At 38.4% G+C, this 14,730-nt stretch overlaps 1 protein-coding gene across 2 annotated transcripts in view; it reads left to right on the forward strand.

The window, feature by feature from the left end:
• ZFAND3 (zinc finger AN1-type containing 3) overlaps nucleotides 1-14,730 on the forward strand; it is a 329,450-nt gene that overhangs the window by 105,335 nt on the left and 209,385 nt on the right. For both annotated transcript variants that reach the window (XM_025382239.1, XM_025382240.1), the window contains exon 2: nucleotides 2,445-2,485. In XM_025382239.1, the coding sequence (XP_025238024.1) occupies nucleotides 2,445-2,485 (41 nt within the window). The remainder of the gene's footprint in view (nucleotides 1-2,444; nucleotides 2,486-14,730) is intronic.

Consider the following 14,730-nt stretch of genomic DNA (forward strand, 5'->3'; position numbering starts at 1 on the left):
CCTAGGTTTTTCCTTCCAGTTGAGTAAAAAAAAAAAAAAAAAAAAAAAAAAAAAAGGTTGTTGAGGAACATTGATATGGTGACAGAGTTTTTTAAAATTTCCATATTTATATTAAAATAGTTTTTTGCATGTGTGTGTTTCTCCGAGTGGGGAGAGATAGTAGTCTTGTGTATGTGTCAGGAAAATACTATAAATAAGATGTTTCTAGAATTGCCAGAAATTAGGACTGTTACTTTAATTCCCCAAGACGAATTAGCATGAAGGCTAATTTATTTGTCATTAAAACATTGATATCCTTCAAAATTGAAAAAAAAAATTCGAAGACACATTTAACAATATAATCATTTCTGCCATCAAGTAAAAATTAAAAAGTACAAACAGTGTTGGCCAGGTACAATGGCTCATACCTGTCATCCCAGCACTTTGGGAGGCTGAGGCAGGTGGATTGCTTGAGCTCACTAGTCAGAGACCTGCCTGGCAACATGGTAAAACCCCATCTCTACAAACACACACACACACACACACACACACACACACACACACACACACACACATTAGCTGGGTGTGGTGGCATGCACCTGTAGTCCCAGTTACTCAGGAGGCTGAGGTGGGAGGATGGCTTGAGCCCAGGAGGCGGAGGTTGCAGTGAGCTGAGATCACACCACTGCATATAGCAGTTAACTGTTAGGTCTTCAGTTCCAGCACATGCGCAGTCAGTATCAGAGAATACTTTCTGAGGGAGGCTTTCTTTAATTGTAAAACATAGTAAAGAGGGCAAAAGAAGGTTGGCTTATTCTATTTTTAGGGGCAGTTCTGGTCAAAGGCTCAAATATTGGAAATGGAATTGCTGAGGAATGAGGTTTTAAATAGGTCAGCTTGCCTAACATAGAGCATTCCAGGAGGTCTTTGGAAGGGAGAGCTATAAGAATGAGTCCTCTTGAGATAGGATCAGGAAGGGAAACAGCAGTCAGATGAATGTAACAGAAAAGTCATTATTATTATTATTTTTTGGAGATAGAGTTTTGCTCTGTCGCCCAGGCTGGAGTGCAGTGGTGTGATCTCGGCTCACTGCAACCTCTGCGTCCCTAGTTCAAGCGATTCTCGTGTCTCAGCCTCCCAAGTAGCTGGGGCTACAGACATGTGCTACCTCTCCCAGCTGATTTTTTCTATCTTTAGTAGAGATGGGGTTTTGTCATGTTGCCCAGGCTGGTCTCGAACTCCTGAGCTCAGGCATTCCGCTTACCCCTCGGCCTCCTGTAGTGTTAGGATAACAGGTGTGAGCCACTGCGCCTGGCCAGAAAAGTCATTTATTGATTGCCCACCATGTAATCCCTGGGGTGCTATGCTGCCAGGTGCTGTGTTGTGAACAAAGGATGTTGGGTTGGCCTTTGGAGTTTGCTTACACCCAAGGTCAGATATTTTTCTATAGTTCCTAGCTTTGTGACCTAGAACAGGCTGCCCACCTATGTAATGGGGATGAGACTATATGTCTTTGATTTTTAAGATCGGCCCCCCCCCCCAAGTTGAATAATACCTTGGCAGAGGAGGGGGTAACATAGTGTTCCATTATTGGAACACTAAGCATGTGGGAATTATTTATATCCTGCTCAAGGTCATTGCCCTGGTCTCATTGCAAAAATTCAAAAAATTCCAACCTCTGGCATAAACAGGTTAAATTATTCATTGCTTGTAAACAATTCTAAGGTATTTCCTTGTTACAGAAATGCTAATGTGATTTTTTTAAAAAGTACATTTTAGAAGCAAAACAATATGGTAATACCCATCTTAGTGATGTTGGGATGATTAATAAGATAATGTATGTGAAATGCCCATCCAAGTTAGTATTCAGTGAATTGTAGCTATTATTAATGGATGAAAGGACATGAAAAATAATTTGGAGTATCTGAAGAGAGAATTTTAAACAAGAAGGTCATAATGTGACTAGGATCTGAAATAGGGAAGATTAAAGTTCAACTAATGTTATAGAGATAAATGACTGTGTATATGAGGAGAAAGTTTTACCCGTTTTCAAAGTCTTTGTTGTTTATAGTGATAACTTCTATATTTTTCAGTATGAAAAGAGGGAATGTGGTAATCATGTGGTTTAAATTGACTCCCATACCATCTTCTGGGCATTTTAGAATGTTTCTGAACTTGTTGCTATATAAGCTGCTAACATACACAATAAATAAAAGCAAGCATTGGCTAACTTACAGGTAAAAAATAAAAATAAAAAACAAGTTTTTATATTTTTGTTTTTTTATTTTTATTTTGTTGAGGGGGGAGTGGTGGCTAGCTAGGGACTTGTTATTAATTTATCAGTTTATTAGTTCAGTTGCCTGGCCAGAAAGTTCTTTGCCTACATTTCGGACATCTTATGTTTTGATTAGAGTGATATGGAGTTTTTAGCTCTTCTTTCTTTCTTTTCTTTTTGTTTGCCCCAGGTCCAGCAAGACTATGAATCTCTGTTCCAAATGCTTTGCTGGTAAGTGCAGAAAAAGGGTTTTTACATTTACTTTCATTTTTCTTTCTTTTTTTTTTCGGTTGTTTTTAAGACTAAATCATTTGACCCTCCCTTGGATTTATGCATGGGGTTTTGTTTTCTTAGCTTGTGTGAGAAAGCAGTTTCACCTTACCAAGGTGCTTCATATATTTGCCTAGGACGGTTGAAACAGTCTTCCTTGAATGAAATCCTATCTCCTGTGTACTTGCACCAAACAAACTTTCCTTGGTTTACTGTTGTTGGTGTACAGTAGAACTGTAAAAAATGCGTGTATTTTAATAGGGTAGTAGATACTCATTGCTCATCTTAATTTGAATGATTAATGGTTAATGTTGCTTAATCAATGAGAATATAACAGAATATTTTCATGTTGGAGTCAGGAAGAGAATCATGCTGAGTTAGCCCCTCATCAAATCCATCATAGAGGCTGCCATGGTGGCTCACACCTATAATCCCAGCACTTTGGGAGGTAGAGACAGGAGGATTGCTTGAGGCCAGGAGTTTGAGACCAGCCTGGGCAACATGGTGAGACCCCGTCTCTATAAAAACAAAAAAACTCCTGCAGATCCCTCATTGAAATCACCTCGGGTAAGTCATGTAATCTCTTTGGACCTTGGATTCATCATTATAAAATGAAGGACTTGGGCTTGACATGTGCCAAGGTCCTTTTCTAGCCCCAGAGTGGTAATTGGTTAACTTCTAGAATTATGACTCCTTCACAAAGTTGAAACTTTTAGGTGTTTTTTTGTTTTTACTTTTTTAAAAAAGAACTTTATATCTAGCGATCCTATATAAATAAGTCTTTACTAATTAGGATATGTTTAACTTTCCTTCTTCATTTTGTCAAAGATAAAGCTGCATACTAGCTAAAGTTCTAAGGACAGATTTTAGTCAGTAATACACTTTTGCAATAGGGAAGAGAGTCCAGTATGAAATGAAGTCAATGTCGATTTGCAGAGATGACTGGGAGTTTTAAAGGGAGAATGGCAGGGGACTTGGGGTGGATAAACAGGGGATCTGTAGAGTCCAGGAAGTGAAAAACTTAAAAAGATTGGTAAAATATGGTGATTAGGCCAGCTGTGCCTGTTAGCTGCCACTGTGACTGGGGAATAGATACCCTATTTTTCCTGATGGTTACATTTTAAAGGAATGGCTTTAAAAGACACTCCTGAGTTGTAGGAGTACGGCTCAAAGGGACAGAGGAAGGATTCACAGTTATAAACCCTTTTTAGTAAATGATCTAAGAGGATGGTTAGGGCCTATCTTCAGATACTGGCTAGAACGAACAGTAGATTCTTTGGCAGCCTTGAGCTTTGAGAGGCAGACACTTTAAGGGAGGCTAGGGTCATCCTAGGGAGGTAACCTTGAGCTGTTAGAAATGTTAGTGTTTAAAATTAGCCGGACATGGTGGCGTGCACCTGTAGTCCCAGCTACTCGGGAGGCTGAGGCAGGAGAATTGCTTGAACCCGGGAGGCAGAGGTGCAGTGAGCCGAGATCGCGCCACTGCATTCCATCCTGGCAACAGAGTGAGACTCTGTCTCAAATTTAAAAAAAAAAAAAAAAAAAGAAATGTTAGTGTTTAAGTCTTTTAATGTGAAAGGAGTGGGTGGACCAAATCATTTGTTTTGAGAGTCCGTAGTTTTTAAAGGTCCAGGTTGAGGCCTGGTCCAGAAGAGGGCTCAGAGGAGCCTGGCTAGATTTTTATTAAAGATATTTTCATTGTTGTTGTTAATTTTAATCTATTCATTATGCTATTTGGGCAAGGAAGTAATCATAGTGTAAGCTTTAGACCTTTACATTTGGGCCTAAACTAGGGGATAGGTGGGAAAGACTTGGGAGAATTGGGGAAGCTGACGGCTCTTACGTGTTCAAAATTTGGAATTTGTCAGATATTTAAGTTTTTAAAAGAAAAGAAATACTGGTGGATTTTTATTCAGCTTTTAACAGTATTTGTGCCATGTTAAAGGACTGTATTGGGCCGGGCACAGTGGCTCATGCCTATAATCCCAGCACTTTGGGAGGCTGAGGTGGGTGGATCACGAGGTCGGAGAGCGAGACCATCCTGGCCAACATGGTGAAACCCTGTTTCTACAAAAAACACAAAACTTAGCTGGGTGTGGTGGCGCATGCCTGTAATCCCAGCTACTTGGGAGGCTGAGGCAGGAGAATCGCTTGAACGCAGATGGCGGAGGTTGCAGTGAGCCAAGATTGTGCCACTGCACTCCAGCCAGAGCGAGACTCCATCTCAAAAAAAAAAAAAGGACTGTATTCTGCTTCTTACCTTATGTATCTATAGTCATAGATATGAAGAAATGCTTCCTCACTGATGAAAAGTTAACTTTATAGTGAAGACTTTGAAAGTAGCAGTGAGACAAAATGTATACAGGTTGAGAACCCCAAATCCCAAGTCTGAAATGCTCCAAAGTGCAAATGTTCCAAAATCTGAGAAAAACAAATCCCAACACTTCTGGTCTCAAGCATTTTGAATTAGGGGTACTCAGCCTGTGTTAGATTGTATATTTGTCCCCACATGGAGACCCCATTGTAATTTAGTAAAGCATGGTTTTGGGAGAAGGCCAGAATAATAAGGCCTTTGAATAATAAGGTGGTTCACATCAAATAATCATAAGGAACTGTCTTGTGCCCCTAAATGAATACAAAGTTAAAAAAAAATTAGAAGTTAGAGTTCAGCCATGGTCCTTGTGTTTCTTTGGACTTGTTACAGTTTTACTTTCTATGTTTATAATTATCTGTCTCTAGTGATCTTTGTCTATTTACATTTTATACAACCTTGCCACTTTTGCTTTTATAAAAATATTAGAAAGACATTTTCAAGTATCTAAAGAAAATATTTGCTTATCTCCTCTATATTTTTTACCCACACACTATTGCTTTCTCCAGTTGCATTTGCGTGGCATGACTAGTTAATATCCTGCCTGCTGAAACAATTTTAAGTTCCTTTAGAAATTCTCTCTCTCTCTCTCTCTCTCGTTTAGAAGTGAAGCTTAAACTACACCCGATAGCCTACTACAGTGTTAAAATACATATTAAAAGTCAAGCATAGAGTCTAATGAGTCTAATGAATATTCCTGCCTCTTACAAAAGCAGAAATGATACTGCCTATGGTATTTTTTTTTATTTGAGTGCAAATCCAATTTATGGATTTGTGCATTTGGTTGACCAGTGTTTAATATTTAGGAATAGTTAGTACCTAATTCATGATGACCTTTTGTTCTAGCATATTGAAGGCCAGCTATCATTACAGCAGTGCTTTTCACAGAATGGTTTTGCTGACCTCCTAAATAGAAGTGTGGATGACAGAAGCATCAAAGAGGATGATCACAAGTGGGGAAGGCAGAAATTTTAGAAGAACTGACTGAAGTAACTCCTCTATTAATGTGACATCATCTCTATGCCCCACAAACCCTTAGAAATACTAGTTTTGGGAGAAGAGAGGAGTATGGTGACCAGAAGTAGCTTTATAAGGCAGTGAGTCAGAAGATATGTTTAAGGAATGGAAAGTTGTTGGAGTAGCACTGGTAACAGATGCTTATCATAAGGCAAACAATACATGTTTCACAGTATACAAAATGCCACTTGGTTGATGGACTTTTAAATGTGTACATACTTAATTTTTAATAAACCATAGACATGGTATAAACATAGTTTCATTTAAGACTAACTTTTAAGAAATTTGCTATCATATGTGGTTCACATATGATGTACAAGTGTATGGTTGCATGAGATAAAGCTGGAAGATGCCACATGAAAAATTTAATTGTGGTAGTCTCAGAGTAAGAGTAATTGGGGAGCTTTAAATTTGAATTTTCTCTGTATTTTCAGATTTAAGTATTAATGTAATTGCACAAATTACAGATTTTTAAAAAGTGAAGTGAATTTATACAATCTAGAAGTGGTTTGTTTCTTTCTGGAATGAGCAAAATAAAATTAGCTGTAGTCTGCAGCATTGGAAATCTAAATGTTGACATCCAACGTGAGTGATACAACAATGCTGAGCACAGGGTGAAATCGTAGATAAACCAAAATGCTAACATCTTTCTTGAAAGTGACTTGAGTTTCATGATAGTTCCAGAAGAGGATAACAAATTCCCATTTCATACCAAGTAAATTAAAATATTTCCTTACGAACTTGCAACTTAGTGGTTGCAGTTACATACTAATTGCTTTCCTGCTTCCCATTTCCTGTTAGAATACCAGAGTAAAAGTGGTATGATTCTAGTCAGTTTTGAAAAGCGAAGAGTTGTAGGTTACAGCTGAATTTTGAGGCATTACAGTTGAGAGGTGAAGCCGGCTGGGCTTCTGGGATGGGTGGGGACTTGGAGAACTTTTCTGTCTAGCTAAAGGATTGTAAATGCACCAATCAGCACTCTGTGTCTAGCTAAAGGTTTGTAAACGCACCAATCAGCACTCTGTGTCTAGCTAATCGGGTGGGGACTTAGAGAACTTTTGTGTCTAGCTAAAGGATTGTAAACATACCAATCAGCACTCTGTGTCTAGCTAAAGGTTTGTAAAGGCACCAGTCAGCGCTGTGTCAAAATGGAATAATCAGCTGTCCGTAAAATGGAGCAATCAGCAGGATGCGGGTGGGGCCAGACAAAGGAATAAAAGTAGGCCACCCGAACCAGCAGCGGCAACCCGCTCGGGTCCCCTTCCACCTGTGGAAGCTTTGTTCTTTGGCTCTTTGCAATAAATCTTGCTGCTGCTCACTCTTTGGGTCTGCGCCACCTTCGTGAGCTGTAACACTCACCACCAAGGTTTGCAGCTTCACTCCTGAGGCCAGCGAGACCAGGAACCCACTGGGAGGTAGGAACAGCTCCGGTTGGGAGGAACGAACGACTCCAGACCCGCCACCTTAAGAGCTGTAACACTCACTGTGAAGGTCTGCAGCTTCACTCCTGAAGCCAGCAAGACCACGAACCCACCAGAAGGAAGAAACTCCAAACACGTCGGAACATCAGAAGGAACACACTCCGGACGCACCATCTTTAAGAGCTGTAACACTGCGAGGGTCTGTGGCTTCATTCTTGAAGTCAGTGAGACCAAGAACCCACCAATTCCGGACACACAGTAAGAGGAACAGAGTGAGTCTGACAAATTTTAAGCTCTTCTTATATATATTTCTTTTAAGAAATGTAGGAACTCCACAGATAATTTAGAAACAAATTACCAATTTTGGTATTGATAATTTTGGGGAAAAAAGCTTCTGCAGATGTAATTAAGTTAAGGATTTCCAGATCAGATAATCTGGGATAATCTGGCCAAGGACACTTATCCTTAGAAGAGACAGAAGAGGGAAAGACAGAGACTCACAGGGGAAAAGGCCATGTGGATCAATACCAAAAATTTTGCAGGATGGTGGAATTTGTAAGCTTGTCATACCTTGATTTTTCAAATTCACCTTTTCCCAAAAGAAAGCAACTGTTGGCCAGGTGTGTTGGCTCATGCCTGTAATCCTAACACTTTGGGAGACTGAGGCGGGTAGATCATGAGGTCAGGAGATCGAGACCATCCTGGCCAACATGGTGAAACCCCCATCTCTACTAAAAATACAAAAATTAGCCAGGCGTGGTGGCACGTGCCTGTAGTTCCAGCTACTTGGGAGGCTGAGGCAGGAGAATCGCTTGAACCAGGGAGTCAGAGGTTGCAGTGAGCCAAGATGGGGCCACTGCACTCCAGCCTAGTGACAGGGCGAGACTCCGTCTCAAAAAAAAAAAAAAAAAAAGCAGTGTTTGAATAGAGTATTTCTGTTTTTGTAATCTTTCTGACTTGGTTGCTTTCGTATACTGTTTGATTTCTTCAAAGCCGAACACCCAAGAGGGATTTCCCAAGTGTAACACACACACATTTTGGTCATGTGTTTGTTAAAAGGGGACAGCTCAACTTACCAGGCTCTACTTAACCATTATGTGTCTGTTGGTAGGTACCTGTTGGATAGTTGGGTGTCTGACATTCAGAATATCCACAAACCCACCCAGAAGTAACAAATGTTGATGTTTTGCCTTTTTCCTTATCACATTAAAAAGGGCACTAAAATGTCACAGTTTTCTTTTATCCTATTCATCATCTTCCCGTCTCAGAGACAACTGCTCTCCTTATCCTTGTATTTATACTTTTTATTATGAATGGGCATTTATATAAATATTATGATTCTGTTTTTAAAATGTTTAAATGGTATTTTGTACTAGTCAGTCTACAACTTGTATTCTTTTAAATAATACTTTTAGAAACTAATCATGTTGACACGTTGCTCTTGTTCATTTTAACTATAATATTCCGTTATAATTAATATCTAGATTAACCTAGAACAATCTCCGTTTATGCACTTTGTGCTAGTGAAAATGTTAATAGTACCTCTTTGTACCAAACTGGTACTCTTGTAAGTGTACCAATTTGTTTGATACATTAATTGGTCACCTTCATTATAATATGCCCTCATGTATTTATCTAGTCCCCTGTAGAGGGACATTTGTTTTCAGCGGCCATTTTTATACCACAGTTGCAATCCTGTGTTTTCTCTCTCTCCTTTTCTTCAGCACTCGCTTGACTATGTTAAAATAATGTTTCTGTAAGAAACTCTGTTCTTTACGGTGTGGCCTCACTCTGAAATGCTAGCAAGACTCGGGCAACAGGTCCTTAACAGATTAGCAGTGCTGGACTGTGGCAGCCTTTTCTGATCTCTTAGTCTATAGCAGTTTGAGGTCTTACTAATAAGCATTCTTAAATTGTGTGGTTAATTATTATGCTAGTCAACATATATGAAGCAGTGTGTTAAAGATGATGATGTTATGGAAATTATGTCAAAAATAATTGTTGCATTTCTAATGGGAAACAAAGTGCTCAGTGCTGTGAAATAGCTGAGAGGTGGCTTCTTTTGGGCCTCAAGTGGGAAAATTGTGACCATGTATTAGAGTATGATAGGGAAAGTGGAAGAAATTTAGTAGTTACTAGGTCTTTTAAGGTAGTGTAGTCTGTCACTTGCTTTATTTCTTCCTACACGTTGGTCTAAAGCTGTGGTCTCTTTATGGTAAGACAGGATTATCCTTTGTGGCATAGAGAGAAAATGTTAGAATTCCTACTTGTGTTTATTTCTGTCCTGTATACATAATCTCATTGGTATCTATATTAGTTTCCTAGGGTTGCCACAACAAATTGCCATACACTTGGTGGTTTAAAACAACAGAAGTTTATTCTCTCGCAGTTCTGGAGGCCAGACGTCTGAAACCAAGGTAATGGCAGGGTTGGTTTCCTCTAGAACCTTTGAGGGAGAATTTATTCCATGCTGCTGCTTGTTTCTGGCTTGTCAGTAGTTCTTGGCATTCCTTTGCTGATAGACATATCACTCTAGTCTCTGCTTCATCCACATGGCCTTTTCCCCTGTGAGTCTCTGTCTTTCCCTCTTCTGTCTTTTCTAAGGATAAGTGTCCTTGGCCAGATTATCCCAGATTATCTGATCTGGAAATCCTTAACTTAATTACATCTGCAGAAGCTTTTTTCTCCAAAATTATCACATTCACAGATTCTGGGTGAACATATTTTGGGAGGTGGGGACAGGGACAGGGTGCATCATTCAGTCCACTACAGGAATATGTAACTACTTTTAAAACAGACATGGAAGAGATGTGCACTCACGTTTTATACTGATGGTACACCTTTATCAAAGCTTGGAGACTTCTAGTTTAGAGAATTGTTTGGGTTGGAAATGGTTGGCCTCTTTTCATGTAATTAGACAACCCTCTGTGACATGAAAAGTAGTATGAGTTAAGGCCGGGAACGGTGGCTCTTGCCTGTAATCCCAACACTTTGGGAGGCTGAGGTGGGCGGATCACGAGGTCAGGAGTTAGAGACCAGCCTGGCCAACATGGTGAAACCCCGTCTCTACTAAAAATAAAAAAATTAGCTGGGAGTGCTGGCGCACGCCTGTAATCCCAGCTATTCTGGAAACTGAGGCAGGAGAATCACTTAAACCCAGGAGGCGGAGGTTGCAGTGAGCTGAGATCATGCCACTGCACTCCAGCCTGGGTGCACAGCAAGACTTTGTCTCGGGGAGTGGAGTGGGAAGTTAATTGCTAATATTCCCTATGTTTCATGTCTTCAGTAGACTAGTGCAGGCTACTGTATCAGAATGACCAGGCTTAGGTTTATGGGCTCCCGTTTAGACTTGTCAGGAATATGGGTAACTTTCAGATAGACTCAGAAAAGCAGGAGACTGTTTTGTGCTTCAGAGGCTTTGGCTCCACCAAGTTTCAGATACTTAGTGTAATTCTTGTTCTGGCTGTTTCCTTTGTGTGTGAATTAGAAGAGTATGATGAGGTTGCTTTTTGACATTTTTCCTGGATATAATAACCCCCTTGTACTTAATTCTTAGTCCACAGCAGGGATGATGAGTAAAAAGATTGGACATTATTTTTGGGCCATTAATGTATGACTAAAATATCATCTTTCATGCTATAAAATTTTATACCATTTAAAAGCCTCAGTGCTTAGCTGGTTCTTGCAGTGTAAAGTAGATCTAACTATATGTTAACAGTCTTAACTATTTTTTTTAAAATTTATAAAGAAAAGAGGTTTAATAGCATAGTCCTGGCATCTGCTTCTGGGGAGGTCTCTGGAAGTTTCCAGTGATGGCAGAAGGCCAAGCAAGAACTTGCATATCACGTGGCAAAAGCAGCAGCAAGAAAGAGTGACAATCTTAACTATTATCAAAGGTTGTTTTACATTTCTTAATTTACTTTTAAACTAAATATTGGGGATAGAGAAGAAAAAATACCTTAGGACCTCTGGTTTGAAGAAAAAGAAAAAGAAAAATGGTACAAAATCTTAAATGGAGAATGCCAAAAGACAGACACTTTAGTAGTGGAACAAGAATTAGTTTTTGTGAAAAAAGAAAGATATGGACAATTATATGTTTTTCTTTTTAAGGCAGTAAAATCCTGAAATGAAATAATTGCAATTTTAACTAAGATTACTGCAGCCCTTTTATATTATGATGTCCTTTAATACAATATTATCACATTTGATCCTCACAATGTTGGTGATTTTATAACTCCATTTTACAGATAAGGAAACTTTGACTCAGATGGGTTAACTCATGTTCCCAAGATTAAATAAATTTTAAACAACTGAGATTTGATCTGTGAGCGTTTAGACTTGATCTAATCTCCACTGTTTGATGTTATTAGGAATGAAAGTAGTAGACTTAGATGCGATTGCACTGTGAAAACCAAAGCTAAATAGATTAGTTGGGATTGTACTGTGAGGATGTAACAGTAACATTGTTTTGCATTTGTGTGTAGGAGTATTCTCTTTTCTTGTGCTCTTTTCTTTTAGCTCAGTTGTAGTTTGCCTCTAGATCCTGTCATAATTAGAGAAACAGTGCTGAAAGCTTCACAGAGTAGCTAATTTAGGAAAAGGTGTGCATGTGTGGTGGGGGGAGTGTTTTTGTCTAACACATTTTCTGTTTTGGTGGTGAGATCTTCATTTCTTAACATCTTTCTTGTTCTTGTTCATATGACTTTTAGCTCATTAACCTTGCTCTCTGCGCTGCATAGTGAAGCACCATTTCTAATTTAGTCTCCTGTGTTTAGCTTCTCAGAAGATTTTTTTGAAAATGTTTGGAAGTATGATTTAATTGCAAGGCTGTTTGCACATTGTCAGTGTGAAAGCAAAGATGAATTTCATATTTAGACTGTGCAACCTGCAGATTTCATTTGTTAAACCTTCCAGTTGGTACTGGCGTTCTCTCATACATGTGTGCATAATAGTATGGGAAAAAACTCCTGTTTTGTTGTAGCCATATTTATCAGTTTGGTTGAGTTATGGAAAAGCCTGTCCTTTGCTTTGTGTATTTGCTCATTTGGAAACCTTGTATAGTTTATAGAGACACTAGTGATTTGTTCCCCAGCCTCCCTGTGGATTTTGTTCCATATTACAATCTAATTCCACCTCCCTGTCCCATACTCCTGAGCTGTTAATTTGTACATTTCGATGCAGTTTGTTTCATCTTGTGTTTTTGTAATCCAAACTGAATGTAACGAGCTGTGTGCTTTAGGGACCTGGCTTTGCCTTGCCAATTAGAACAAAGTGGTTACTGAGTAAGAGTATGTTTTAAATAAAACATGGCACCTCTGAGTGGTGTGACACTTATTTGGGAATAAAATAGATGGTTTTAACTCTTTGACTCACAAAGAAGAGCCATTCCAAAAGATCATTCATATGTATACACACACACACACACACATTTTTTTTAAAGAAGGGTAAAGTTTACCTCCATAAAATGTGGTTTTACAAGTTTCTTTAGGTAACTAAATAAATTTAAAGGTTTGTAATTAAAAATACACTTTTTTCCTTCATGAGCATTTGAGACATGTTAGCAAAATTCTCTAAATTTCTGAATATTGAACCAATGGCTGCTGCTGAATTTTGAATTTTTTCATGTTTAGAAAGGTGAGGGTATATGAAACCAATAGGTATGTTAGCCTCTTTTTATTTTTATAATGTATCAAGCCAAGTTTTCGATTTAATGGTGACACTCCTTCCCCCAGAGATACTTAAAAATTGTAAAAATTATGAAGGTGAATGTAAGCTTCTACAATCTTGTGGGAATATTATTTTCAGATAATTGAATTTTGAGCCATCAATGACTTAAGGCTATTTGGAAGTTTAGCTGCACTTGCATCAAACATTTACAGCACAGATGTTTCTGAATAGATCTTCATAGGCTAATAGTTTACTAATTCACGTCATAGAGAGACCCTCATAAGTTACTTCTGTTATTGTATTTGCATCTACCCTAAAAATAGAGTTCTTTTTTTTAGCTGATATAGCAGATAAACTCTGTAATTCATCTTTTGCATAAGGAAAACATAAAACTTACTTTGAAGAAAAAGTGGGACTGTATCAAAAACTTTGAAATAGAAACATCAAGGGGAAAGCTAGACGTAGAAAGACTTGGTGATGGGCTTAGACATTATAGCATGTATTAACCTATGCAAACGAGAGAACAAAAGGAATGCATTTCTGTAGAATAGTTCAATTAAAAAGTATGTAGCAGTATCATGTTGAAAAAAAAGTTTCTAGAAAAATGAGCTCTGTACTAGAGGAGTCCAGTTAATTGGACTAAGTGAAACTAAACATAGGCATTTCTAACATTGTACTGGTACAGGAAAGTCTTGCAAGCCCTGCTGATGGTTTGTAGAGACAGTCGTTTTAACAGTATAACTAAATACTCTGTACTTCAGATTTGAAAATTAACCTCCATATTGCTAGTACTTTAAATTGTCCAGTTTTCTGAGTAAAGATGTTAAAGTTTAAATGTGCTTCCATCTTCTCCTTAATGCTCTTTTAACCTGTTGCTAAACTGACAGTCCAGGAGATTGAATTTTGTTTAAAAATATTTGACATCTGTAGATAATACTGAATTTTCCAGCTTTGCATAAAGTGACAGTGTTTTCCTCAACTCATATGGCTTAGGATCCAGTAGCTGTTAATTTCCATGCGTGAAGCACAAATTAATGTCAGGAAGTCTTTCTCAAAAATTATTTTCATTCAGGTCCTAGGCTTCCAATGGTAACTGAAAGCTGGGTTATTCATTTCCCCTATACCTGTTACTCAGTGTACATCATAAGTATTTGTAAACACTAATTTTGCTTTTAGGAAGTCTAGAAGTGCGAGTCCCATTAATCATGTGATACTAGGAAATGGTGATCATAGAATATTTGAGTGGAAAGATTTTTAGAGCCCTTTTCTATCCAAAACACTGGTACTTACTCCAAATGTCTACTGAATTAATGAGTTTCAAAGTAAACTGAGGTGGTGAGGGCAAAGTGGCTTATTATTTCATCTTTTATTTGCATACTTCAACCTCAGTTTCCTTTCTCCTTCCAGTGTTACTGTGCTATATTAGTAATCTTGAAGATGAGACTAGAAATAAATCTATAACAAAGTTGCAACAACCCTTTAATTTGTAGATCCTGCTTTAGGATTATATGCCTTTTTCTGTTTACTGTCTGTAATTCATTTGCTGATAGCCTTGCTGGCAAACATTCATTGTTCTGTAGAGTTGGTACAGTTGTCAAATTTTTGTGTATTTGTGTGTATGTGGGTGCGTGCATATGCATACAGTTATTTAGATATGTTGATTATAATTTTTTTTTTTTTTTTTTTTTTTTTTTTGTGGGGGGTTCCCCCTTTCCCCCCGGGGGGGGGGG

Source organism: Theropithecus gelada, chromosome 4, assembly GCF_003255815.1.
Source record: "Theropithecus gelada isolate Dixy chromosome 4, Tgel_1.0, whole genome shotgun sequence".
In the NCBI taxonomy this organism is placed as follows: Eukaryota; Metazoa; Chordata; class Mammalia; order Primates; family Cercopithecidae; genus Theropithecus; species Theropithecus gelada.